The sequence below is a fragment of the Zea mays genome, chromosome 8, assembly GCF_902167145.1.
Source record: "Zea mays cultivar B73 chromosome 8, Zm-B73-REFERENCE-NAM-5.0, whole genome shotgun sequence".
NCBI classification, from domain to species: Eukaryota; Viridiplantae; Streptophyta; class Magnoliopsida; order Poales; family Poaceae; genus Zea; species Zea mays.
The window spans coordinates 118,607,927-118,634,998 of record NC_050103.1 but is presented as its reverse complement, the minus strand read 5'-3'; the positions used below and the strand labels follow the sequence as shown (position 1 = coordinate 118,634,998).

General features: G+C 44.0%; 2 protein-coding genes across 7 annotated transcripts; one reads left to right on the top strand and one right to left on the bottom strand.

Moving 5' to 3' along the window:
* The first annotated feature begins 5,252 nt into the window (after positions 1–5,252).
* Positions 5,253–7,108, top strand: LOC103643039 (phosphatidylinositol 4-kinase gamma 5). 6 transcript variants are annotated; one of them, XM_008666196.4, is made up of 3 exons: positions 5,253–5,698; positions 6,451–6,590; positions 6,698–7,108. In XM_008666196.4, exons 1-3 carry the CDS (start codon positions 5,338–5,340, stop codon positions 6,881–6,883), a joined length of 687 nt encoding a protein of 228 aa, XP_008664418.2. In that variant the 5' UTR covers positions 5,253–5,337; the 3' UTR covers positions 6,884–7,108. The 6 variants fall into 6 exon arrangements, with proteins under 6 accessions (XP_008664418.2, XP_008664420.2, XP_035817642.1 ...); XM_008666198.4 differs by having other exon boundaries at positions 5,312–5,698; positions 6,679–7,108; XM_035961749.1 differs by having other exon boundaries at positions 5,316–5,662; positions 6,702–7,108.
* Positions 7,109–8,791: 1,683 nt separating this feature from the next.
* LOC103643025 (cytochrome-c oxidase) lies at positions 8,792–9,900 on the bottom strand. The gene is made up of 2 exons (XM_008666178.3): positions 9,385–9,900; positions 8,792–9,280 (listed from the first exon to the last, which is right to left on the bottom strand). The coding sequence occupies exons 1-2, from the start codon at positions 9,562–9,564 to the stop codon at positions 9,233–9,235; spliced, it is 228 nt and encodes a 75-aa protein (XP_008664400.1). The 5' UTR covers positions 9,565–9,900; the 3' UTR covers positions 8,792–9,232.
* Positions 9,901–27,072: the final 17,172 nt, after the last annotated feature.

Sequence of the window (27,072 nt, the reverse complement as noted above, 5' to 3'; positions counted from 1 at the left end):
GACGTCTCCCATTATAAAGCATACTACGAGCAAATTTAAATTTTTCATTCTCAAGCTCATGCTCGGTAATTTTAACATTTAATTTATCTATGTGATCTTTTTTTATTTAATCATAGCAAGGTGGTCATTCATAGCATCAAGATTAACATCTCTACATCTAGTGCAAATAGTGACATGCTCAACAGTAGATGTAGAGGGTTTGCAAGCATTCAATTCTTCAATCTTAGCAATTAAACTAACATTTCCAATTATAAGACAAGAAATTGAATCATTGCAAATATTAAGCTCTTTAGACAAGTTTTCACAATTTTTTACTTCAAGAGCATAAGCTTCTTTTAGCTTAACAAACTTTTTATTTTCCTTAACGAGCAAGTCCTCTTGGCATTCCAAAATATCATCCTTCTCATTAATGGTTTCTATTAATTCATTTATTTTTTTATTTTGATCTTTGGTAAGGTTTGCAAAAAGAGAAGTCAAATCATCGTTATCATCACTAGAGCTACCCTCATCATCGGAAGTAGTGTATTTGGGGGTATCTCTAGAATGTACCTTCTTCCTTTTGCTATCATTAGCCATAAGGCATTTGTGACCGACGTTGGGGAAGAGAAGGCCTTTGTTGATGGCAACGTTGGCGACGTCCTCGTCGGAGGAGGAGTCGTTGGAGCTCTCATCGGAGTCCCATTCCTACCCCATATGCGCCTCGCCACCCTTCTTCTTGTTGTAGTATCTTTTCTTTTCCATCTTCTTCCCTTTCTTGTCGTCGTCCCTGACACTATCACTTGTATAAGGACATTTAGCGATACAATGACCAGACTTACCACACCTGTAGCAAACCCTCTTAGAATGGGGTTTGTAGTCCTTCCCCTTCCTTTGGTTGAGAATTTGTCGGAAGCTCTTGATGATAAGAGCCATCTCCTCATTGTTGAGCTTGGAGGCGTCGATTGGAAGTCTACTTAGTGTAGACTCTTCCTTCTTCTCTTTTGTTGCCTTAAAAGCAACGGGTTGCGCCTCGGGCTTGGAAGTGGCGCCTTGCTCCAAGTTGACAATATGTTTGGAGTCTTTGGTCATAAGTTCAAAGCTCACAAACTTACTAATGACCTCCTCGGGAGACATCTGTTTATATCTAGGATCTCCACAAATTAATTGAACTTGAGTGGGATTACGAAAAACAAGAGATCTTAAAATAACCTTGGCCATTTCATAGTCATCCCACTTGGTGCTCCCGAGGTTGCGGACTTGGTTGACCATTGTCTTGAGCCGGTTGTACATTGCTTGTGGCTCCTCTCCTTTATTGAGGACGAATCGACCGAGTTCTCCCTCGACAATTTCACGCTTGGTGATTTTGGTCACCTCGTTCCCTTCATGCGCCGTCTTGAGGACGTCCCAAATTTCTTTAGCACTTTTCAACCCTTGCACCTTGTTATACTCCTCTCGACATAGGGAAGTGAGGAGTATTTAGGTGGCTTGGGAATTGAAGTGCCTTATTTGGGCGGCCTCATCGGAGTCGTAATCCTCTTCGCCCACCTGTGGTGCCTGCGCTCCAAACTCAACAATATCCCATATACTTTCGTGGAGTGAGGTTAGATGGTGCCTTATTTTATCACTCCACATACAAGAATCTTCACCATCAAAATATGGTGGTTTGCCTAGGGGTACGGAAAGTAGAAAAGCGTGTTTAGGAATGCAAGGATAGCGAAGAGGCATCTTACTATACTTCTTACGCTCTTGGCGCTTCGAAGATGTGGATTCGGTGCCGGATGTGGAAGGTGAGGAAGAATTGGTCTCGTAGTAGACCACCTTCTTCATTTTTCTTCTTCTTGTCACCCTTCCTATGTGACTTGATGGAGCCGGCGGATTCCTCTTTGTGCTCCTTTTGCTTGTCACCGGCCTCTTTCGACGAAGTCCTTTCTTCGTTCTTCTTTCTCGAAGATCCAGGCTTTTCCCCGGTAACCATCTCTCTTTTGGTGTGTTCTGCTGACATCACTTCAAGTTGTTAAACTCTAATGAAGCACTGGGTTCTGATACCAATCGAAAGTCGCCTAGAGGGGGGTGAATAGGCAAAACCTGAAAATTGTAAATTTTGAACACACACTTCACCCGGGGTTAGGGTTAGAAATAAATAATAGTGAATTCGGAGTGCGAAAGATAGTTCTTCTTGCTATGAGTTGCTCAATCAATGCGGATAACTTTGGGAGCCAACTTAAACCAATATGAGCAAGAGAACTTTAGAGAGATAGGAGAGGGGAGAAACAAATCAAGTGAAGATCAACACAAGTGAACACGATGATTTCTTTCCCAAGGTTCGGTTACAATGAACCTACTCCCCGTTGTGGAGGCAACAAAGGCCGGGTCTAATCCAACCCTTTCCCTCTTTCAATCGATCACTTAGACCGATCGAGTGCTTCTTCTTAATCACATGGGTCACTAAGACCCCCCAAGGATCACCACATAATTAGGTGTCTCTCGCTAGCTTTACAAAGCACTTGGAAAGATTAGAGTGAGAAGAAGAAAGCAACCAAGCAACAAGAGAAACAAAAGAAACACAGATCACCCTCTCAAGTCACTAAGCACTTTTGATCACTTGACATGATTTTGGAGCTTGGAGAGGATTTGATGCTTTGATTGTGTCTTTAGAGTCTATTCTTTTGCTCTAGTATTGAATGAGGAAGTTGCAATGCTTGGATGGCTTGAATGGTGGTGGTTGGGGGTATTTATAGCCCCAACCACTATTCCAGTCGTTGTTGTCGATGGGCACACCGGACAGTTCGGTGGTGCACCGGACACTCTACTGTTCACTGTCCGGTGAGTGCCACGTCAGCTGACCGTTGGGGTTTGGAGCTGTTGATCGTTGAAGTCTTCTATCTTCTTGTGACACCGGATAGTCCGGTGCGACTTGTCATCGCAGATTGTCTTCTGACTTCTAGTACTACAGACTGTGCGCGCAGTCGCGCAGTCGACCGTTGGGCGAAGTTGACCATTGCTCCGTTGTCTCACCGGACAGTCCGGTGATACACCAGACAGTCTGATGAATTTTAGTGGATGAGCTCTGAGAAAACCCGAGAGCGGCCAGTTCGCGAGCTGCTCCATCTTGGGCACTAAACAGTGTCCGGTGCCCCACAGGCTGCACCAGTTCTATTTTGCTCCAATCGTGTAGAATTCCCCCAAGTCATTTTCTTTGTATGTTTATGTGAACTTTATGCACCTGAGAAAAATATCCACTAGGCAAACTAGTTAGTCCATATGGTTTGTGATGGAAAATCAAACACCAAAATCGATTATAGGAAATGTTGAGGCCATTTCCCTTTTACTAGTGAGATTGAGAGCCATCTAGTGCATTGCATCAAGTTGTTGATCTTTGAGGCACTAGGGAGATCATCAAGTGAGATCGTTGGCTTGTTACTCTTAGAATTTGATGCCTCCTAGACGACTTGGTGGTGGTTCCTCGTGAGTTCTTCAACAAAGATTGTGAAGAGGTCGTGGTGGTGATTGCAAGAGGCGTTGTGCTTGCCTTGCTGGAGCGGCGAAAAACAACTCTAGTGGAATCGAGGTTTGAGGGCTCATTGACCAATCCGGCTCAAGAGATCAAGCAGAGACTTGATAGAGGAGCGGTTGGGTGCTTTGAATCTACCTCAACGTGGACTAGGGGTGACCGGCAAGTCATCGACACTACGGAAAAAATCATTATGCCAAGTGTCATCATGTCCCCGTTGATTTGCAGCTTTCCTCACTAGCTTGTATTTATTTGTTCATATACTTATGCTAGTGAGTGTTTGTTGCTCTTGTATATCTAGTCATACTTGTAAAATATTTACCCACTTATTAGCTTGTGTAGCTAATCCGTTTTTCTTAGATTGTGAAGCTAAGTAGTTGTTTCTCTCTCGTTGTGCTTGTGTAGTGCAACTAGTGAATTTTGCTAGTAGTGCTTGTGCTTTGTGCGAATTGCTTACTAGTATGTTTAGGAGCTCTCGGTATGCTTAGAATTATAGTTGCATAAGTTTGTATGACCTTGCTAACTAGATTTGTGTGGGAGAGCTCTTTCTCTAACTTGGCACCTTAGTTGCTTTAATTAGGATCTTTTGTCAAGTGTTTGTTATAGTTAGAGGGGTGTAGTCTTGGCTAGACCAACATAGTATTAATTCCATATTTATTTGTGTTAGCCAACATAATTAATTTTAGAAAGGACTATTTACCTCCCGATTTTTTTGCATTTTGGTCCTTCATCGGAAAAAAATTCACGTGGTGTCGAGCTCGGCGCCATAGATCTTTGCGCCGAGCTCTGTTCTATACAGAAAACTTGTCTAGCTCAGTTGGTAAAATACAAGGCTCTTAACCTTGTGGTCGTGGGTTCGAGCCCCACAGTGGGTGTTTTTTAATACTTTTTGTCTTTGTCACTTATTTGTTTTTTTTGTTGTCCATATTTTTTGTTTATGTCGCTGATTTGTCTGTCCTGATTTATTTCTCATCCAGTTTTATTTTTGTGACTGATTTGTTTATTCGTCCAGATTTTTTTATCCGGCGAGCACAGCAGCTGTGTGCCACAGTGCTCACAAGCCGTCAACTTTTCCCTTGTTTGCTCAGCTAACCACAATAAAAATCAAATGAGAACACTCTTACTTCAATCGTGATCAAATAAAAATATTATATTTTCATTGAGTTCTTTTGAACATAAATTTTAAATATATAATAACATATTCCCAGTAAAAAGAAGCACACATATTCATCTTTTTTTCTTCTGCACTAAATAAAAGTATACTCCATTATATACTTGTCTCATGGATGATATATTTTAGAATTTACTGCATATACAGCTGCTGTGCTCGTCGGATAAAAAAAATCTGGATGAATAAACAAATCAGTCACAAAAATAAAACTTGATGAGAAATAAATCAGGACGGACAAATCAGCGACATAAACGAAAAATATGGACAACAAAAAAAATAAGTGACAAAGACAAAAAGTATTAAAAAATAGCCACTAGGGGCTCGAACCCACGACCACAAGGTTAAGAGCCTTGTATTTTACCAACTGAGCTAGACAAGTTTTCTCTACAGAATGGAGTTCGGCGCCAAGATCTATGGCGCCGAGCTTGGTACCACGTCGACGACACGACGTCCGTTTGTGCCAACGCAGCACGTATCTCGGCGCCATAGGCTATGGCGTCGAGCTGTGTTACCTCGCCGCCATAGGCTACGGCGCCGAGCAAAGGGTTCAAAAATGATATTAAAATTTTTTAGAGTTCAAACATGAATTTTGTTCCGAGGAAGGGCCAAAATATAAAAAATTCGGTATTTACCTCCCTCTAGTTCGCCATCTCGACCCTACAAAGAGGAGGAAGCCATGTCCCCCAACCTGCATAGCGCCATCAAGAGTCAGGTGTCGGCGCTGCTCCTGAGGTGCCTCTTTAGGGTGTCCGGGCCGGGCAAGGCCAAGAAGTTCCAGCAGATCCTGGTGCTGATGGGGAGGCGGTGGGTGTTCATGCAGACGGAGGCGAGCCGCGTTCTCGGCATGGACCTGGACCGCGGGGACAACACGCACACCTTCATACGCTCGGACTCGCCGCCACTGCTCACCCGGAACAGCATCAACCAGAGTCCGAAGTTGCTCCACCCCGTGCCTCAGCCCTGTCTCCAAGGACTTCGAGCACAAGGACTGCAGCGGCCTGGTAGAGATGCTCTGCTGCTCCATCAGTTGTGCCTAGGTGAAGCAAAATCACAATTTAGTAGCTCTTATAGATGTTATGGATCTAGGTTATTTGTATGAACGTTATTTTACCGTCTCTGAGAAAACGATCATTTTGATATATTTGGTTCTTATATGAGTTTGCCTGAAAATTTATAACCTGACAAGATGTTGAACATTTGGTTCCTAGATTTTTACATTGTTCTTCTTCCAATGGAAACACAGTGGTGGTACTGTGGTTCAAACCAGGTTCTTAAGTCCTTTTTTATGCAAAGAGATTGTTGCTAAAGTGAGTCACACATGCATTTTGTAGCAATAGAGATGTATTTTTCTGCTATGTGGTTGGGTCAATCTATGAAGATTTTACAATATCATGTACTCTCTCTGTACTAAAATAATTTGTTTTAGGGATTTAGTGGATTCATACCATACTTGATGTATGTGTTTTGTATATATATCTAGATTAATCATCATCCACTTGAATATAGACATTAAAACCAAGAGCTGAAACGACTACTATTTTAGGACGGATGTAGTGTTTTTTTTTTCTTCTTTACTTTTTTAATAAGCTTATGTCCCAATGGAATGTTTTGCCTTCTTTTAAGTTTCTTGACAAGGCTACTATTTTGTCACATTGGTGCATGTACCTTTTAAGTGATTACTAAAACTCTACGAGACTTTAGTTTATTTCTATTAAATTTTCCCATCCATACATAGTCCTCGTAGCAACTAATGATAGTTGTGCTCTGATTTGATTTCTTGTCTGAGCAGAAAAAGAGGCACCACCAACTAGAAATTGTTCTATGTGGAAGCAGCAAGTTGTTGTCTCATGGCCACATGCCCACATGGTCACTGCTGTTGGTGGCCACAACGGTTATCCAGGGGGCAAGGTGTTCGTTTCTGCGGAACAGGTCAGGGAGAATCTGTCATAAGCGCTGATAGTCAAATTGTCAAAGATTGGTCCATTCTCCTTTCCCTGCTCACTCATTATAGCTTCAGTCTGTTCCAAATTTGGCAGTTAGGTCATGGAGATTACTCTGCCTCACGCACAAAAGTATTTCGCATGGTGAATACTCTTGGAGTCAACAATGAAGCCAAGCAAACAATACAAGTACTGCAAGCTGAACTAAATGAAACAAAAGAGAGGCTGCACACAGTTGAAGAACTGAAAGGACAAACTGCACATTATTTGTATTGTTCATGACCCTATGGATTTCTGTTTTAATTTATTTCCATATGTAGAAAGTTGTTTACTACTTCTGTTTACTGTAATCTACAATGTATTTGCGTCGCTATGGTAATTCCTTGTAGTTATAATCGTGCTTTGATCATGATACATTAGGTTCAGAAGATATGTTGTTTCGAGTTTGGTCATATTTATCTGATTTTTTGTATTTATATGTTATATAAAATATGTAGCGAACAACAATCCCTGAAATCTGGAACCATAGTTGGCTCCTGAAGAATCTTCCTGCTGATCTGATGGACGATGATAGCATGAGCAACCAATATGAGGAGCTTGCTCAGCAATTGCAAACCATGGATCAGATCATGCAGCTTTTAACACAGGCCACCATACCACCTACCTATACGAGATGAATTCTATGTGTTTGTACTTTCCAATTCAACCTGCCTTCAAAATTTAGATGTGGTGTTCTATGAAATTTTGGCATTATGATCATTATTATTGCTCGATTGATGCATGTGTTACTTTGATTGCAGCACACCATAATATATAGGGATCGACGGACCCACCAAGGCCTAGGCCGAGACCCCTCGATTCAGAGAATCAAACCCAGGAACGAGTTTCGTCTCTTCAAATTCCACGCGCACGCGCGCCGCAACGGATAGCCCGCGGTCCGTCGTGTCCCGTCGCATTAACTCCCGCCTGCGGCCCGCTTATCCTGTCCAACTGACACAAGCCAACGGGCGCCGCTCCACCTCCTCAGGGTAAGCGCATCAAATGGTGTGTCTCTCTCCCTCTCCTCTTTTGTTCATCCACAGGTAGCAGGGAAGAGGTATCCCCTCGGACTCCCTTCCGTGCAAAGGAAGTAAGGCCCGAGCCTCCTACTGATCAAGGGTTCGAAGGTTAAACCCTCGGCATGGTTCGATAACTGCCCCAGAGCACACGGGTTCCGAGCCCTTTACTGATCAGGGGTTCGTAGGTTGGCCCCTCGAAAAGGTCCAACAACTGCCCCAGAGCACAGAGTCAGGGATGACTATGGGTACGTCCGTACATGGCCGAGGCTCGAGCTACAATCCCGAGGTACCCTAAGACATATCCGAGACCCCTGAGAGCGATTCGTGACTGTATCCCGTCGGAGGGAGGCATCGAGCCCTCGGACCCCATCGAACGGATCCGGGATCAGGCGAATCACCCGCAGGTACTTTTGGGGCGTGTCTTCGGACCACTAGCCGACCCCTATGAAACGAGGCTCGGGCCTCCGCTCGGATCACCCATTAACAGCTCACCAGAGAAGTCATGCTCGTTGCCCACCGAGGGTAGAATGACGCTTTTTCCCCTCTTCCTCCTTGCAGGAAGGCGATGAAGAGGCATATCATTAAAAAGTCAAGGTGTTTCTCAATCGTCCTCTCGCCCTGTGCGGAGGCTCGAGGGGTGCCCTTGCACACATGTTGCGACAGAATTGTTGGAAACTCCAGCGACCCGAAGCAGAAACTCGGGGGCTGCCTTTGCACCTAGGCCACAGCCAGATGACGAACAAAGGACAAAGTCAACGATATCTACAGGGAAAAATATTAAGACCTCGAAGGAGTCAACCACTCCTTCGAGGTCTCGGGGGCTACACCTGACGGGTGCGTTCGCGCGCACCTATCGGAAATAAGCCTACAACCTCTAGGTGGTAGAGTTATTAGGTGGTATTTTGATTTTTTATAATAGGTTATATATTGAATTTTTTAGTATAGTTTTAACATATCAATGGACTAATTTACGTGAAGAGATATTCATGGAGCACGCTCCCAGTCTCTGCCCCTGCGTGAGACAAAAATTTCACTATTTCGATCATCATGGGGACTAAAATCCTTATTCTCGTCCCTAATACAGGAATTTTCCGCGGAGAATTAGGAATCAGATCTTCATTGCCATCTCTAATTAACATAACACAAATGTATTTTTAAGCATAAATAGTAACCTGCTTCATTTTCATCGTACATTGCAATCTTTACTACTATAAAAATTATACATAAGTGGAGATTCAAACCGTGATTGTTAGCTTCAAATTATACATAAATTTGAAGGTAACAAATCACGGTTTAAAATCTCCATTTATATAAACGGAGATTTGAAGCTAAACGATGCGTCAATCTAAACATACATCTGGCGGAGCAGGGTAAAAAGAGGGGGCGGCTCGCAGCATGCGCACGCTGGAGACAGCCTAAACATGGACTTACACAATACACACGGCCTTGGACGGATTTGTTTTCCCCATATCCAATCCACCACATTCGAGTCCTCACTGTATTTACAGAATATATACAGTACATATGAGACAAGAGTCCACCGATCGACGAGTCATGTTCATGTACAAAGAGTTCACTCCTTCTTCCCTATGCCGTGAGACATGTTGTAGATCCCGCGCCCCTGCAAACAATCAGCAGATCCATGCACGAGTACTTTTAAAATACAAAACGGATTTTCCTTTCCGTCTAGATAAATAATAATGAGAGGCGAGGTCGGGAACTTACAACGAGGTACATGCTGGAGACTGCGAGGGCGAGCGGGACGGCGACGGAGGTGACCACATCGTAGCGGCCCTTGAGGTACGTCGGCTTCTGCACGCTCTGGAAGTACCTCTGCTTCTCCAGGACCTTCTCTCGTGGCCGGAACGGCGGTTCCGGCCCCGACGACGCCGCCGTCGGCGACATGAGCTCTCGACAAGCACAAGTCAGGAGCAAGCAAAGCACGCACCAAAGCGAAGGATCAGCAACGCGAAGCTCAACCGCTGCTGGGCGGAAGCATCGTCCTCAATAAATAAATAGGTGGCCGAGTGCCTCGACCAGCAGAACCCCCCAGAAACGGCTCGAGAAAAGCGTCCAAAAGCCCGATCTGCCGTCCAAAAGCCGGGCTCCTGAGTGTTCCGCGGTTCGCTGGAACCAGGGGGGGGGGGGGGGGGGGGGGGGGGGGGGGGGGGGGGGGGTGCTCGACGGGAAACTCGCCGCCTCGGCCCCTGGCAAAGTGACAACTCCTCTGCTCGCGTTTGCGTTTGAACTGGGCCTCACAAAGGTGTATATATGTACATGTGGCCCGGCCTAGCTCGGTACGGCACAGGGACACAAAAGCACAGCCCATAAAGGCACGACTCACAAAAGCATATATCTAATTATGGGTCGTACCATGCCAGCACGTGTGCCTAGTCATCGGCCCACGGTACGGCCCACAATTAATTATGTATGTCAGGCCGATCCAAATAGCCCAAAATGCCTTAATTTACCAGACCGGCCCATATACATACAACAGTAATACATAAACAAAAAGTATAATATATATATATAACCAAAATAAAACTAAGATGTTTTGTGGATGCACATTAAAAATCTTTGGTCAGAAAGAAAAAATATTACACTAGCTCAGAAATAATATTCAGTTCTCTGTTCAGTGTTTAATGAATATTATACAACCATTAAGAATACATATACAATGATAATCATCACTATTCACTATCCACATCTAGGTATTGGTTCTCGAAGGCTTATTGAAGCTCTAGATTCTCCAAGATGTGGTAGTCATGTGGGCTTTGACGGATCTTAGTTAAATACTGAGTCTATATTTAGTGGGCCTCGATGGGCCTTAGTTAAATGGGTCGTGTCAGGTCGGCCCGTGGGCTTGACTTGAGGCCCAGGTACGACCCACATATTGGGTCGTGCCGGCTCAGGCCCACATTTAGGTTGGACCGTGCCAGATCTGGGTTGTGCCAAAAATTGTGTGCTTTGGACCGGCCTATTAGACACAGCACAAATGTACACCTATACAAAGGTGGGCACTGAGTACCGGGCCCGTTTCATCCTCGAGTTAGGCCCATTTTTTAAGGCCCGGTAGTTGTTTCGCTTCCGGTCCCGAACCGGAGCGTGCAGTGCAACGCATGGGCGTCCGTCGTCTTCGTTGGCGGGGTTAGCCTACGACTGGTCCGATCCGAGCCCAGCAACGCGTGTACCGCCGCCCCACGTCCTCAGCCATATGCACAACCCTAGTTAGGGTTATGTGGGCAAATACCAGCTTTGCCCCTAAGGGGTCTCATATCTCTATATAAGGAACCTATATACCCCTTCATATTACGGAGATCAGAAAGAGGCCAGAGGCCCGACCCTATATCCTGTGTCTCGTGTGTTTCCTCTATCGTGCTTATGGGAAGGGAGACGGGTTCTCTATAGCTTCTTGCGCCTCTGCTGCTGACGGGAGGGAAGGGAGCAGATCTGGTGATCCGTAGTAACGTAGTTCTTAACACTTTATCAGCACGCTCTACCTCGACGTTGCTGCAAGATCAGATCTGCATCAACTCTTTGTCAAGTTGGCAGGTCTTTTGGCCTAGCCAAACTGTCCTACGCGACAGGCTTCGATTCTCTCTCTACGTAATCGAATGGTATGTTTATTGTTAATGATTTGTTGCATGCGCTACGATCCTGCGACAAAATAGCTATCGTCGTCGTGGTGATGCACCCGCGCCGGAAGCACTCGTTACCGCGGCAGCTAGCCCACGTCAGAAGCCACGTAGCGCGTCTGAAGCCGCGCCCGTGCTGCGGTCGCGTCGCTATCAGAGGAGTATCATGCGTCGTGCGCCAGCAGCCACGCCCGCGCTGGGGACGAGCGCCCATCCACAGGCCATGCCGCCTATGCGAGGGTGGCTCGCCCAGGCCGTGGGGCAGCTCGTGACCGCTTCTTGCCGTGCGTAGGCGTCCGCTTGCTCGAGTCCCCCACCGCGCGCATCGGCTACAACAACACCGAGCTGCTCTAGTGGCTTTTTCGGACAGAGGCTCCACAGCCCGCCTAAGGCCTCGCGATAGAGGACTGCGGTGCTAGTAACCGCATAGAGAAGAATGTGCGTCCAAACCTGTGCGTGTGTGGCAAGTGGTCTAGAGACGCGGTCACCGATCCATTTTTTCAGGCGATCGAGAGTGCAGTTGAACTGTACCTTACTTGCACTCTTGTACCTGGTCAAGGCGGTTGAAAAATCCCTGGCAAAGGCAACAGATGGGCACTGTTCCTTTTTTTTGGGCCTGACCGAGAGCTCCTTATGCGATCAAATCATATAAAAAGAAAAAGAAAGGAAATGGCCACACGTATGCTCCTGACCCACTTCATGCCGTGAATAAAGGAAGGGGCCCGCTTTGCCTTGATGTCGCACGTGACAAAAGAAGCAAACCTGAAGTTGTGCTCGATCGGCATCATCTAGAAAATAATAATTAAAGCATGTTTATGTTATACTTTCTATCTTAATTAATTATTTCCTGTAGTAAATAGTTAGTAAAATATATATATGCTTACATATGAAAAATATCTTTTGCACCTAATGTGTTATGTTTATATATTAATAATTATTGTGTTTGTTTTTCTGCTTTTATTTTCTGTAGTAGATACTTAGCAGAAAAATAAAATACATATGAAGGTTGTATTGTGCATACTTAAATCGCTCTAAATATTTATGTTGTGTTGAGCTTTTGGACTCACATCGAGCGATTAAATGGTATAGTGGGTACACAGATGTGACGATCAGGTTACATTATTAATCGACTGAGTTAAGACATTGGCTAAGCATTGGTTGCGCCCTGGCAACATGATGCAGTATTTGTGTCGTACGAACTTGGCAGTGTCATGTGATTGCTATGTCGCGCTCTCGCTTAATCGGATCGTTCCCGTTGAGTCGGACCGCCATCACCGAGTCACACATTTTTCGTGGGCCATGAAGGCATTGCATGTGTGGCGTAACTATTGAGTCACATTTGCGCTTGTTGCGCCTGTTGTGCCTATTGCGTGTACTTATCGTGTACCCCAACTACCAAGCCACAACTGCGTCTGTTGCGCTGGTTACGAAGGTTTGATGTGTTGTCGTTGCCCTGATGGTCGCACACGCGTTGACGCCAGATACACTAGAGCTTGTACTCGCGTGGATTGTGGTGGGTTGTTTAAGCCCCTGAAGTCACATTATGCGCAACCTTCGTAAATAATTTTGTTTGGCTCTATATTTTATTTGATTGTGTTGTATGGCATCATATATTTATTTATATTGCCAAATGGCCATAACAACTATATCAAACTCTATAGTACTTGAAAAATCTGGGAAATTAAATTGAAATACAATAAAACACAGATAAGTTAATTTTTTGCTCTCTCTCCTCGTGCATAAAAGTTTTACCCGAAGTAAACCAAAGATATATAATATAATGCATGAAATCCTTTTTGGTATATAAGACATCACAAATTGGGATTCTATTAGTAAGCAAAAGACCTTACCAAATAATTTAAGACCAGAAATCTCAGTCATACATTGCTCAACCAGATGTTAGCACATTGCTCTCTTTGTCGCTAAATGACATGAAGCAAACTATGAGATAAAAGGACATGTAATCGCTAGCAACACGAAGTTGCGAGTATACCGAGAGGTTATTCTGAGATTTTTTTCACAATGTTGATGTGAAAAACCATTGTGTGTTCCTATCGAACCACTTTACTCGTTCTATGTAGGACCTCTATGCTTGTGTTGCATATATCTCTCAGAATTGAAAATACTTATAGTCGCTGCATTGACTCGGGATAGTCCTTTGACAAGTTTGGTATACATTGGGGTCGGTCCTGAATGGACATATACCTAGGGTTTATGTAGTCGAACTACACTGAATTCCACCTTTTGGCATGCTTACCATTATCTACCTCCGATCTACCAGAAGTGAGAAGAGTAGACAAATAACTATGAAATCCCACATCACCACAGAGCTTGAGGCTAAATTAGACATTAGCATGTCCTTGGTCCTTGGAGCCAGAAGAGCCATATGTCTTGACCACTAGACTACTAGTGATGATAATTTGTGATAGAAATATGAAGATCTTGTAGAGACCTGTTGTATCCTCTCTACTCCTGATGATTTCTTTGTATGAGAGCAGTACTATCTGTTGTTGAAGATGGATCCTAGGCAGATACGAGTCTTGTTTCGTTCTTGCCAAGCAGTTATCATCATTTGCTTCATCAAATGCTAGTTATATGGTGATTTTTCCCAGATAAAATGAATTCTTGGCCTTGTCTGTTCTATTCCAAAGCTTCTCTTTTTGCCGAACAATGAAGAGATCGAAATAATGCTTTATAGAACAAATTGGTATATCATATGAGGAGAAATATTTGCCATGCTGGCAGCACCACAAATTATTGACTATTGTTATAAGTTCTCTCTAAAAAAATTTATACCTAAAAAATGTTGCATAACTTGAAACCCAATTTCAGACCAGTATGAGTAATTGGGTAAACCATGGGCAATGGTAAAATGAGTTGGACTATACATCTCTGCATACAAATTTTTTTTGCTTGGCAACATTGGCCTGATGCCGTGCACTTTACTACCATTATATACGCACACATTTTCTTATGTGCTTAAAAGCACAATGCAACCAGTGAATGTCCTTGTGAGCGCTAGACCCTGATGGTCATTTTACTTGTTGATCTTAAGTCAACTACTGGCTCCAAACGACGAATGGTATGCATGAGCCCCTGAAGGACCCTTATGGATAAAATAGTGTTGCACATATCAGTCTAAATCTTAATAATTGACTGTGTATTTGGTAATAATAACAATATAAGTTTGCAGAATTGTAACCACGAAGCAACTTGTTGTTGCGTGTCTTATTGGAAGTTGAGACTAATCCTTCACGTTGAAGGACAAATATGTAGTATTCATGCCACTACATCAATTAAGTCCAAAGATCACTGCATAAAACCCCTATCTGTAATGTGCGTAAGATTTCCCAAATAAATCACCACAATAGCATACATTGGCCACAAACTAGATGACTGTGGTTGGGGATTTTATCTGTATGCTTTTAGAACATCTCGACATTAGGGGGAGGAATGCCCATATAGTGTAATGCCTCAATATTCTATTAAACTCACAAAAGCCAAACTGAACCCGTCGTTCGGAGTGTACTCCTGTGTATATGGAGTTTGCCAGATTTCATTGAGGAGTAACCATATTGGTTTGAATGCTTCTACCTGATGTAGATGTGGATATACCCGGGATTAATATCATATCCACATTTGACTTATTGGCATTTGATCTATTCTCGGGGACGTCTGCGAATATGATCCATTGGCCTTAGTCAAAGCATATGTTCTGATTGCAGATTCAAGTGGTCTGTAATTCTCCTTCGATGAACTCGCCCTGCTGGTGATTTGCCTCACGAAGAGGTTCATCTTGATGATGAAGTTCCTAGCAATGCGTGCAATATCATTGTGATGGGAATACGGAGATCATTATTAAATGTGGGAGACAAATATGTCGACACCTATCTTGCCTCTATATATTGCAATGGGATCCAAAACAAAGCCCTAGGCATGAGTGCTTGAAGCTCTCTTATCGGGTCATTGATAAATGCAATCGAGGCTGAACCAATAATCGCAAAATGGGAGTCGCGAGCTTGAAGTTCAGACATTTATGGGAACTACTGAAATAATGTGTGGTGAATGCGATGGTTCAAGTGGTCTTGTGAGAGATCCATCCGACATATGTGTTGAATAAACACAGTTCCGCTATGCAATATATCTAGCAAATGGCATGAATTAAAATATGCAGTTAATAGGATTCTGAAGATCCGTCATGAGATCCTAGGAGGACTCATATCTTTGAATTATAAATATGCAACATATAAATCTCGTACCGAATAATACATTCCTGACGAATGAACACTCTCCTATGTAGAGAGAATATCTCCTAGATGAGATTATAGTTCCTTAATGGAACCTTTCCAGAAGAAATAAAGTCTGTGTTAAACACCAAAGTTTGATAATCCCTATAAAGGGATAAAGACCCATACAGACCCGAAAAAGAATAAGATGAGGTACCAAAGGACTTGAAGTTCACTGAATAAGCACATATGCATTCCATGAGTTTTACTCATGGTAATTTCCACTAGATGTGGAATTACAGTATCCTCTAAAGCCCTGATGGCAGAAACCTATAAGGTTTAGGTGTTACTGGCAAAATATCCCCATTGTGCAAGAATGACAGACTATAACGATGTATCTTGTCGATGAAAAATCCCTGATGGATTACGATATTTGATGGACTTTTGTTACACCATCATAGACGTTGCAATGGATGAACGCCTGGAGCGATGTGTCATATTTAGAATATGTACTATTGCAAATATATTATCCCCTAGGTCCTATTGAAGGACATGTTACTTGCTTTGCACAACTATGTATAAATTGTGGTGTAAGATAGAAAATTATAGCACCCCAACCTCATCCATTCTCGTTATTCCAGATGAACAATGAGACATATATCTTGAAGAGTATGCTTGAGGTATGAGGGATAACGACTTTGACGGATGTCATCGTCAGAGGGAGCGAATGCTTATATTGATCACAATCGTGAGACAATAAATGTCATATTCTATGCCGTGAAGGGATCAGCTTGATGATCAATATGTGAACCTTTATGGAAGTTTCTATCAAATATAAAGATCCAGTCGATTGAACACCATCAGTCAAAGTGGCTTGTTTATGTTGATACATGTACTTACCTCATATATCCTAGAAGTGAGTAGAGGTGAAGTTCCTGAAATAATCCTTGCAACAGTATGCAATCCGTTTGCTAAATCTCTATGTGCGTATACTTCCAGAAGAAGATGTTGTGCCATATTGATACGGTTTTCCAAGGATCAGGGGGAGCACATTTCTAAATTTAGCCCTTGTAGAAGATTCGATGGAATCCTGATCCAGAAGATCGAAATTTGTTGTGATGACATTTGTTGTACTCTTTTTTCCTTAGTGAGTTTTTCTGAAGTTTCTCACATAAGGTTTTTAATAAGGCAACAAAGTGCAAATGCAATTTGCGTCACCATGTACTCTTTCTCCATATTTTTCCCACTGGGTTTTTGGGAGTTTTAAAGAGGAATGTGTTGGTCGCGGTATTCGCCCAAGGGGAGTGTTAAGTAACCCTAGTTAGGGTTATGTGGGCAAATCCCGGCTTTGCCCCTGAAGGGTCTCACATCTCTATATAAGGAACCTGTACACCCCTTCATATTACAGAGATCAGAAAGAGGCCAGAGGCCCAACCCTATATCTTGTGTCTCGTGGGTTTCCTCTGTCGTGCGTATGGGAAGGGAGATGGGTTCTCTACAGCTTCTTACACCTCTACTGCTGATGGAGGGAAGGGAGCGGATCTGGTGATCCGTGGTAACGTAGTTCTTAACAAGCACAACCACTCCCGGTAGCTTTGGTTGTGGGCTACAAGCCTATGCCTATAGCAGAGCACACACGTCCAAGTCGTCACAAAGCCAAAGAGTCAGTCATGTAATCTACTATCGTCTATCAAACATAGTGAAGTGATGACACACGATGATACACATGACTACACGAAGCATAGTCATTAAGGACTAGTTATTAGGTTGTCTACAATACATATCGTGCATATGGTCATGTAAAATAATGTTTTGTACGATAGAATATGTGACGGAACCTCCCAAGTAATTAGGCCCACCTACAGTTGTCCTTGTCTAGCAGACATCAGACACCCTGTAGATGTTCCTAAGTCACTTGACAAGTTCGGTATCTTTCCTTACCTTACCAGGAACGTTTCACCCGTCTTGCAGACATTATAGAACATCGGAGATATAGAAATGCGGAAGCTTTTACATAAACTTACATTTATTTAGAATGTAAGATCAAGTTACTTATTACAGACCAGAGCTATAAACGAGTGCTGAGTAGTTACACATATCAAGGGAGGCACAGACTCCTCCCGATAGCTTTAAAACAAAAAGATCCTATATGGAGGACCAAGTCCTCCCGCATCTTCACTCCTGTTTTCCTTCATTTGATACCACCTTGGAGCAAAAGCAACAAAAATTTGTCGCTTCCTCACCTAAAAACAACAAAGGGATAAACCCTGAGTATGGAATTACTCAGCAAGTCTTACCCGACTAAGGAAAAGACTCTCAAGGGTATGCTGGATAAATAGGAGTCAAGGAGAGGCTTTAGCAAAAATCAACTTATACTTTTGCAGAAGTAGCTTACTAAAGTGAGTCCTTACTTTCAATCTTTTAACGCCATATTAAGTATTAATAGACTCTATTTGCATCTAGTCTAATTTCACATCACATCAAGACAACATCATTTTTATCCATCGTGTTCACATCTTGACTTAGGTTGTAGGTCGGAGCTCAAGTCTCCACTGTCCGGGGATATAACGGCGATCCGAATCGATTTACTCAGCTGAGGATCTCTAACCACACGACATATGTTTCTCGTAAACCTTGATGTCTACTATTCCCACGGATCCTCCACTGCATGAATAGGTCCGCGCCACCCGAGAGTACACCACCCCTTTTAGGCGATCCGTTGCCAGGAGGGTACGTGCCACTCTCGCTATCTCTCCACGCCCAGTGCGCGATTGTCTTTTCATGTATGGAATAGCCGGGTTCAAGCTTACCCTGTCCCATTCTCAGGGCATGTGGCTAGATAAGATAGTCCTTGATCAACAGGCCTACATACGCATCCAATCCTTAATTGACCCGGGCGGAGCATCACCTGTTCCTAGCCCAAGTCTCGATTTAAGTATTTCCATCCTTAGGATTGTGTCTGTTCCTTAGGATGAAAGAGCATCACAGGGAACTTTGCAGTAAGATCCCACTATTGCTCCAAATGAAAATACTCTTGCAGGTAGAAGCCATCCTTTCTCGAGTTAAATTAAGGACAACCTCTATCCACAAGATCTAAGCAAGGCTAAGCATTTTTGTAAATCATATTTTGATACTTCACATAAGTATCTATAAAGGTATGGATATCAAGGAAAGCAATGCATCAAAGGGTTTCAAGCAATTCCTATGAACCTAATGCACATTTCACTAGACTTAAGTGTGCGAAAAGTATTTAAAAACACAAGGAAAGGGGTTGCATGCACTACAAGAAAAAAGGCAAGGAGTGTCGGCCAAAACCCCACACTCTTACTGAAATAAGCCGACACTCTAAGTATAAGAGTGTCGGTTGACCGACACTCTTAGCCGTCACTCTAAAATGGACGCTCTTACTCGTATAGAAGTGTGGGGACCGACACTCTTATTTTAAAAGTGTCGGTTCAACACGCAACCGACACTCTTATTTTAAAAGTGTCGGCCAGCCACATGGCGGACACTCTTACTGCGCGCACGGCCAGAAGCCTAGCTGGGCGCATATAAGAATGTGGGGGCCGACACTCTTAGTGAATAATTTTTTTTAATACCCAATTTTATTTTTCTCCCTCCCCGGATGGGAAGCCTCCATAACAGCACAATACAAACACAATATTCAATATATCACAACATTCAATATATCACAAGCACCATATTCAACATAACATAACACAAGCACCATATTCAATATTCATACAAGTTCAAGTCCATAAGAAAGAAGTTCAAATCCATCTAAAACAAGTTAAAGTCCATACAAAATGCAATGATAGTAAGTTCCACATAAGCCTCCATATTAATTTATTCCGTTGGTGGGTCATTGGAGCCGCCGCCACTTGTGTTCATCAATAAGTCCATAAACGTGCTCGGATCCGGAGGCGGACTAGCATGATGTGAGCCCGAACCCTTTAAAAGAAACAAACATTTGTTAGTTTACCGAGTAACTAATTAAACATATACATAGACTGCAACATATACATGCATGTTTTCTAGTAACTGCTTAAACAACGAAGCAAATAGAGATGCAAAGGATATCAACTTAACGTACTGATCCTGGTGAGTGTGAGGGCAATCCTGGTGATTGTGACTGCACGCGAGGAGGAAATCCCCACGGCATCGGCGGTGACATCTGTGTTTGCATCGGTGGCCAAATGCCTGGCTGGCGAGGTGCCCACGGCATCATTTGCCCTCCTATCACACCCGATGCCATCAATTGGTCTTGGACAGAAGTTGCAGAACCCTGAAACAGAAGACACACTCTTGTTTATGATTAAGAAGTTACGATGATCAACAATAAAAGTAACTATAGATCATGCGAATGACAAAAGTTTAAAATAGATCATGTAAAAGCAAACATGTAGAAAGACAGAGAGCAAGCAACCAATGATTATCAGACAAATGATGTTTAGTAGACGATTGTACCTGTGATCCATCCGCCGCTGCAGTGGAGCGGTCCGATGATTGTCCAGACACCGGATGTGTGATGATAGGGGGTTGTTGAAAAGGCGGCATGCCGAACTGAGTTCCGGCACCTCCGTACATCTGCAAATAGATTATTCATCAGTTTTTCAGTTAATCGGACTTGAGAAACAACGAAATAACAAAAAATTGATACCTGATGTAGCATCCAATTTTGCATTTGTTGCATCTGTTGCTGTACTTGTTGCTTATATTGGGCCATACTCTCCTCCATTTGAGTCATCTTCTCAAGCAGCTCTCCTTCACGTGCAGATGGTCGTCGGGGTCGATTTGACCCAGCTGAGAAATTAGACCGTCTAGTGTAACTCCGACGGGGGACAACACCGTCACCAATTGCTAACCTGTAAGAGTATCATATATATATATGTAGTAAATGACAAGACATCACTAAACAGTAACAATGTGACAAGCGCATATACCTCCCATGTGGCACGCCTCCACCAGCCTTATAAGCCGCCTCCGTATCGAACTCACCAGTGAGCCAATCCGCATCTGGACCATTTTTCTCTCTCACGTTGTCAATGTAGCGAGCCTGTGAAAAAATCATCCAAGTCACAACAAAGGCATATCATGTTCATCTTAGAGTCGATTTTCATACTTACCAGTTTCTCTGTCGCATTACTGTCATTCAGTATTTCCGGGTGATTCGGATCGGGACCCTTGTGTCCCTCGACGAAGACTTGAAGCAAAGTAGGCTCCACTCCATTTCGAGCCGCCTGCAACACATGATTAGAAAGTCTAGACAAGTCTATGCAATTAACAATTGACCAGGCAATTTGACACATACCATACGTGCGGCCTTGCCAATGTGTCCATCTGCCCCGAAGAAGTGGACCCCTGGCTTGCTCAACCGATTCATACGATTTCTATTAGATATGGCCAAGAACTCCTCAGAAGCCCAATACTCGCACATCCACGCCCAAGCATCCGAATGGTGGCTCAACCAATCCACCTCACTCTCTTTGTACTGCTGAGCCGTCAGGTGAATTTCCTTTGCCATATTCGCGTCACAATAGTTCCCCTGACGCTTTTGGTACACCGTGACGGCCCTCAATCGTGCTTTATACATCATACCCTTTACAGCTCTATCTGCTGAGCCATTGAATACCTCACGCACATATGAATCATCCAAGGTATAGGGGTCGCACACGCGAAATTGGCCCTGCAAATTTGAAGATCACCAGAGACTTACAAATGCAAAATCTGAATTCAATTTGAATATCATAAGGGACTTACCCAAAACAAATCCCACACTTTGCTTGTGTGTGTCCCGTCGTTCCCGTACGGCTTGAGATCCCAATGAGCCCAGTAATGAGCAGCTATCTCTTGACCGCCCTCTGTAACCATCGCCGGGTAGGCGAATCGCAAACAAATCCCCAACTCTGTGAGGATTGGTGTGCGATGCCCTGTCCCGTCCCAACTAACCTCCTTCCACGCCCTGGTGCCTTTCGGTTCAATAACCCTCCGCTGATCGAAGGGTTTAGAAGGCTTCAATGTGAGGGACCGACGATACCTACAAATGAAAGTTTGTTATTTAACAATGCAAATCATTTACTTAAAACTTCAACTTGACAATAAAACTTCAACTCTATAATAAGAATACCTGATGGCACGCCGTGGCGCAGCCTGTGTGGCAGCCTCCTCTGTAGAAGCGTCTGCTCCCGATGTCTCCTCTCCATCGTCCAGTTCTGCGGCAGCTTCCTCAGCCTCCGCGTCCACAGCCGCCTCCGTAGTAGGTTCCATAGTAGGTGCCACTAAATCAGCTGCACGCGAAGTAGTCCCTTCTGTATTGGAGGGTCCGCTGCTACCCCGCATCTGCTCTAGGGAGGCAAGCAACTGCTCTTGCCTGCTCCTGCTTGTTGTGGTGCCCTGAAATGTAAACAATTTTAGATTGTTAGCTGGCCCCAGTAACTAAACTAAGAAAAAAACAAGTACCTCAAACATGTTAGGAGCACCACTGGAACCCCTCGACCTTCGTGATCTGGGTCTCCTACCAGACGAATCCATCCTGAACATCTGCAATAATTCACAAAATAGTAAGTATGTATAAATTTTTCACAAAGTAATGCATATTAAATAAACAAAAACAAGAGTGTGCCATTACATCTATGAATTATGTATCAAAAATCGTCGGCATCAGAGTCCTCTTCGGCGACACGTGTATTAAGTTGTTCAACCCATTGTTGTGTTTCAAGAACTGTTTCTTCAAACCTTTGACGTTTTGAATTTGATGAAATTGGTTCCTCCATTAACTCTACGGTAAGAGAAGCTAACTCATTTAGTCCTGCCCCTTCGGATACAATACTATCATTGTCGCTATCGTCTGCTTGATCACCGACTTCTTGGAAGACAACATCATCATCATCATCATTGGTGCTTAAATTGTAGTTTTGATATCGGTAAGGGTGAACCTCTGGATTAACTTTATATGCAACCCACCAGGTTTTAAAACTTTTATGAGGATAACTCAAATAGTACACCTGATGCGCTTGATGTGCCAGGATGATATTGTTGTACTCATTGCCTTTATACCTTGATGCGTGCTTTACCTCCACCATCCCGAATTCGTCAACTCGCGTGCCAACATGTGGATCAAACCATATACAATCAAACGTCACAAGTCTCAAAGGTTTGTGACCTCCAAATGTATACTCGGTTATGTCTTGAACAATACCATAATAGTCCTCCAATTGTCCATCGTCGCTATACGAACTTGCTACAACTCCGCTGTTTGTTGTAGCTGCAAGTGGACGACTCGCTTCTAGTTTTGCTGTTCGAAAACGGTATCCATTAATATCATAGCGATCAAATTTTCTTGCGGTCAATTGACCATGTGATATTTGTAGCAAGTCTTTGGAGACACCGGCTTCAGGTTTCTTACACTACAAAAATGAGGAATGGATAAAAATAAATACTATGTAACATCTGAACTTAAGTTAGAAAAAAGATAGGCATGGAGGAAATTACATGCTCGTGGAACCACTGCACGAAGGACGGGCCACCGTGTAACCCTTTCAAGCGTAGGTCATCCAACTGCTTTTGAGTAAGCTGTTTGTTAGGTTTATATATGCTATCAAAGATTTGGAAATAAGGATGAAGTTCTGGCATATTGACATACAAAAAAAGCAGGGTCTTGTTACGCTCTATCGTTCCCACAAGATGTGATGTGTAAGCTCCGACACCTTTACCGTCCCACTTAAAAGCACTTAGATCAGTGATTGGAGCTTGCTCGGCAACATGGTACCGTGTCGTTTGCGCATGCACGTTGTTTGTGTCTGAAAAATACTTGCTTGAGAATAATGTGATCTCTCTAGCTGCGAACGCCTCTGCAATACACCCCTCAACCCTTGCCTTATTCCGCACCATTCCTCTGAGTTTTTTCAATTCTCTTTCTTGACTATACATCCACCTGAACTGTGCAGGTCCTCCTACCAACGCTTCCCAAGGTAGATGCACAAGCAAATGTTGCATACAATTAAAAAATCCAGGTGGGAATACTTTTTCCATCTTACATACAAGGACAACGATTTCCTTCTCAAACCTCAACATCAATTTCTTTGAGATTTCCTTAGCACATATCTGCTTATAAAAATAACTGAGTTCTGCAAATATCTTCCACACATCGGGACTAAAGTATCCACGAAACATTACCGGCACTAGTCTTTCAATCAAAATGTGATAGTCATGACTCTTCAACCCAACGAGTTTACCAGTGTCGAGGTTAACTGCCCGTTTTATATTAGCCGCATAGCGATCTGGGAACCTCAGCTTTTTCAACCATTGAAATATCTCTTCTCGCTCTTGTCGTTTCAGACAATAAGGAGCTTGTGGCCGACTCTCAGATCCACTTGGATTTTTTCTAAGCTCAAGGTGTGGACGATCACAAAGTTCAGCTAAGTCTCTTCTTGCATTCATGTTATCTTTGGTTTGACCGGTGAAGTCGAAGCACATGCTTATGATGCTTTCCGCAACATTACGTTCTTGGTGCATCAAATCTATATTATGTGGTAACAGCAATGCCTTCGTGTAAGGTAGCTCCCAGATAAACGAGATGTGTGTCCAATTGTGTTCTTTACCATACCCTTGAAACCGACCTCCTACGCCCGATTTTAGGTCACGATGTTGTCTCATGATATTTTCACCAGTTTGTCGCTTCGGTGGCCCATCTCTAACCCTCTTGCCTTTTCGAAATGACTTTGTATCCTTTCTAAAAGGATGATTATAGGGAAGGAGGCGTCGGTGAACATCAAAAAATGTTTCCTTCTTACCATGTTCTAACCTATATGCTTGTGAGTCACCCATACATATCGGACAACGCAGTATGCCGTGGACACACCAACCAGAAAAAATGCCATATGCTAGCAGATCATGAATTGACCATAGATATGCTGCGCGTAGAGTAAAACGACATTTCAGATGACTATCATATGCCTCAACCCCCTGCCACAACATTTTTAGTTCTTCAATCAACGGTTCCATAAATACATTGATTTTCGTTACAGGATCCTTCGGACCTGGAACAATAAGGGCAAGAAACATGACCTCTTCCTTCATGCATTTGTTAGGAGGGAGATTATAGGGCATCATAAAAACTGGCCAACATGAGTAAGAAGTGGAATTGTTGGAGTAAGGAGTGAATCCATCCGTCGACAAACCAAGACGAACACTCCTAGGGTCTCTTGCAAATTCTTGATCAAAACGGTCGAGAGCCTGCCAGGCCTCACCATCTGAGGGATGCACCATGACATCCGGATCTTGACCCTGACGATCCCCTTCTTTATGCCACCTCATTTGCTTTGCTGTCTCTTGATTTAGAAAGAGACGCTTAAGCCGTGGAGTGATAGGCATGTACCGGAGTTGCTTGATCGGCACCTTGGTCGTAACCTCGTTTCCATCCTCATCTAGCACCACTGCATATCTTGACTTACTGCAGTGGATGCAATGTGTGGTATTTTCATGCTCCTTCCAGAACAACATGCAATTGTCCTCGCAAGCATCAATCTTTTGGTAGTTCATACCGAGACCAGCTACGAGCTTCTTGCAATGGTACAAGTCTTTCGGCATGTTATGATTCGGTGGGCTGATATCAATAATCAGTTTCACAATATCGTTGTAACAGTTGTTTGAGAAGGTGTACTTTGACTTCATCGCCATAAGACGTGTTACCACCTGCAGTACGCTCACACTGGTTCCTTCATGCACTTTAGCCTCTGAGGCTTCAAGAAGTTTGTAGAACTCTCTCACATCCTCTGGAAAAGCTTGATTATTCTGTAGTTCTGGGTACTCATTTCTAATATCTTCCAACATCTCTTCCATTCGGTCTACATCCTGGTCCCCATCCGACTCAATAGTATGGTCCACCTCTCCATGCTCATGCCATACCAGATAGTTCGACATAAAGCCATGTTTGAAAACATGATACGAGAGCTCCACTTTTTTCAACCGAACCAAGTTCTGACATTTTATACATGGGCACTTCGCTAAACGAGCATCACCAGCAAATGCGAGTGCCACGAATTCATCTGCAACTCTCACCCATGCATCAGAGTGCCCATGAGTGACATTGTCGAATCCATCGTACATCGCCCTTCTTCGATCGTCACTCATATTCAAAGCTAAAGAAACAACACATATTTAACAACATATATACACTTAGGTACAAAAGGCCATTTATAAACAGTTAAACACTAAAGCAATTATAGGTTAATCAACAGGTTAATGCATCACTACAATTACACATTAGAAAAATATATAATCAAGGATACGAGTAACAACATTATCGGACTACTAAATTTCAGCCAAATCAAATTGAGCGTGGTCAAGGCAGTAGCTGAGATTGAGATAACTAAATTTAACTCTTGCACGCACTCAATTAGCGGACTACACTAGAATCATCCCAGTGACCAAATGAGGACAAAACAACATTTATTATTTGAAGCAGACAATGTCAGCTATATACTAGAATCAACATTTTTAACTGAACCAGCACCACAACATGAAGGTTATGCAATAAATTACCTGTGTCGCGACGGTGTGCGAGCGCGTGGCGAAGAGCTTGGCGATGCACTGCGGCGCCCGGCTCGGCGAGGCAGCCCTGCTCTGCGAGGAAGATGCTCGCCTCGGCTCGGCGAGGTCGCCAGGAGCTCGGAGAGGCCGCTGGCCGCCCGCCTCGGCGAGGCCGCCCGGAGCCCCGCGCCGCTGGTCCCCACCACGACCACAGGCGAACTGCACAGGGAGCGACGCACGGCGGAGGACTGAGACGCGCTATAGCACTGCGCGATACCGACGGCGGAGGACACGACGGATTACCTCAGTCGCGCGCGGCCGGCGGAGGACTGTGCCAGGGAGGCGCACGGCCGGCTTAGCAGCGCAGGACCTCAGGGAGCGGCGCAGAACGAGCAGCGGCGGGAGGACTGGCGAGGAGGCGCACGACCGGCGGAGGACTGGCGAGGAGACGCACGGCGGGCCAGGAGGAGCACGACCGGCGGAGCGGAGGAGCAGCGCACGGGGGAGCGGAGGAGCAGCGCACGGCTCGGTGAGGTCGCCAGAACGAGCAGGCGGCGCACGGCGGAGCGGAGGAGCGGCGCACGGCGGACTGGCAAAAGGATGGTAGGAAACGCGCGGCGGTAGAAGAGGATTGGGGATTAGGGTAATTTCTATAAGAGTGTCGGTGTGGAAAACACCCACACTTTTAAATTAAAAGTGTCGGTTTCTGCGGGACCCCGACACTCTTAAATTAAGAGTGTCGGTGCAGTAAAACCCACACTTTTACTTCCATTAAGAGTGTTGGCCCCGACACTCTTTAAATAACCGACACTCCTTCAACGTTTTCTTGTAGTGATGCACCGGGGCTTGCCTTCGTTAGTAGGTGAGTCAGGCTCGGACTCGCAGATGTCGAAGTAGAGCCAAGTCTCTGCCTGAGATTCCAAAGGTGGTGATGTCTTCTCTTGAGTCACTTCACTCTCTTCTTCGTTCTCTAAATATAACCATATAGGTATATATATAAGAATGAATGCCATGGGATGCTC

Coding starts and splice junctions, on each gene's coding strand:
- LOC103643025 (XM_008666178.3), bottom strand. CDS start 9,564: ATGTCGCCGACGGCGGCGTCGTCGGGGCCGGAACCGCCGTTCCGGCCA. Junction 9,281..9,384: donor TCTCCAGCATGTACCTCGTT/GTAAGTTCCCGA, acceptor GATTGTTTGCAG/GGGCGCGGGATCTACAACAT.
- LOC103643039 (XM_008666196.4), top strand. CDS start 5,338: ATGTCCCCCAACCTGCATAGCGCCATCAAGAGTCAGGTGTCGGCGCTG. Junction 5,699..6,450: donor GCTCCATCAGTTGTGCCTAG/GTGAAGCAAAAT, acceptor TTGTCTGAGCAG/AAAAAGAGGCACCACCAACT. Junction 6,591..6,697: donor TGTTCGTTTCTGCGGAACAG/GTCAGGGAGAAT, acceptor CAAATTTGGCAG/TTAGGTCATGGAGATTACTC.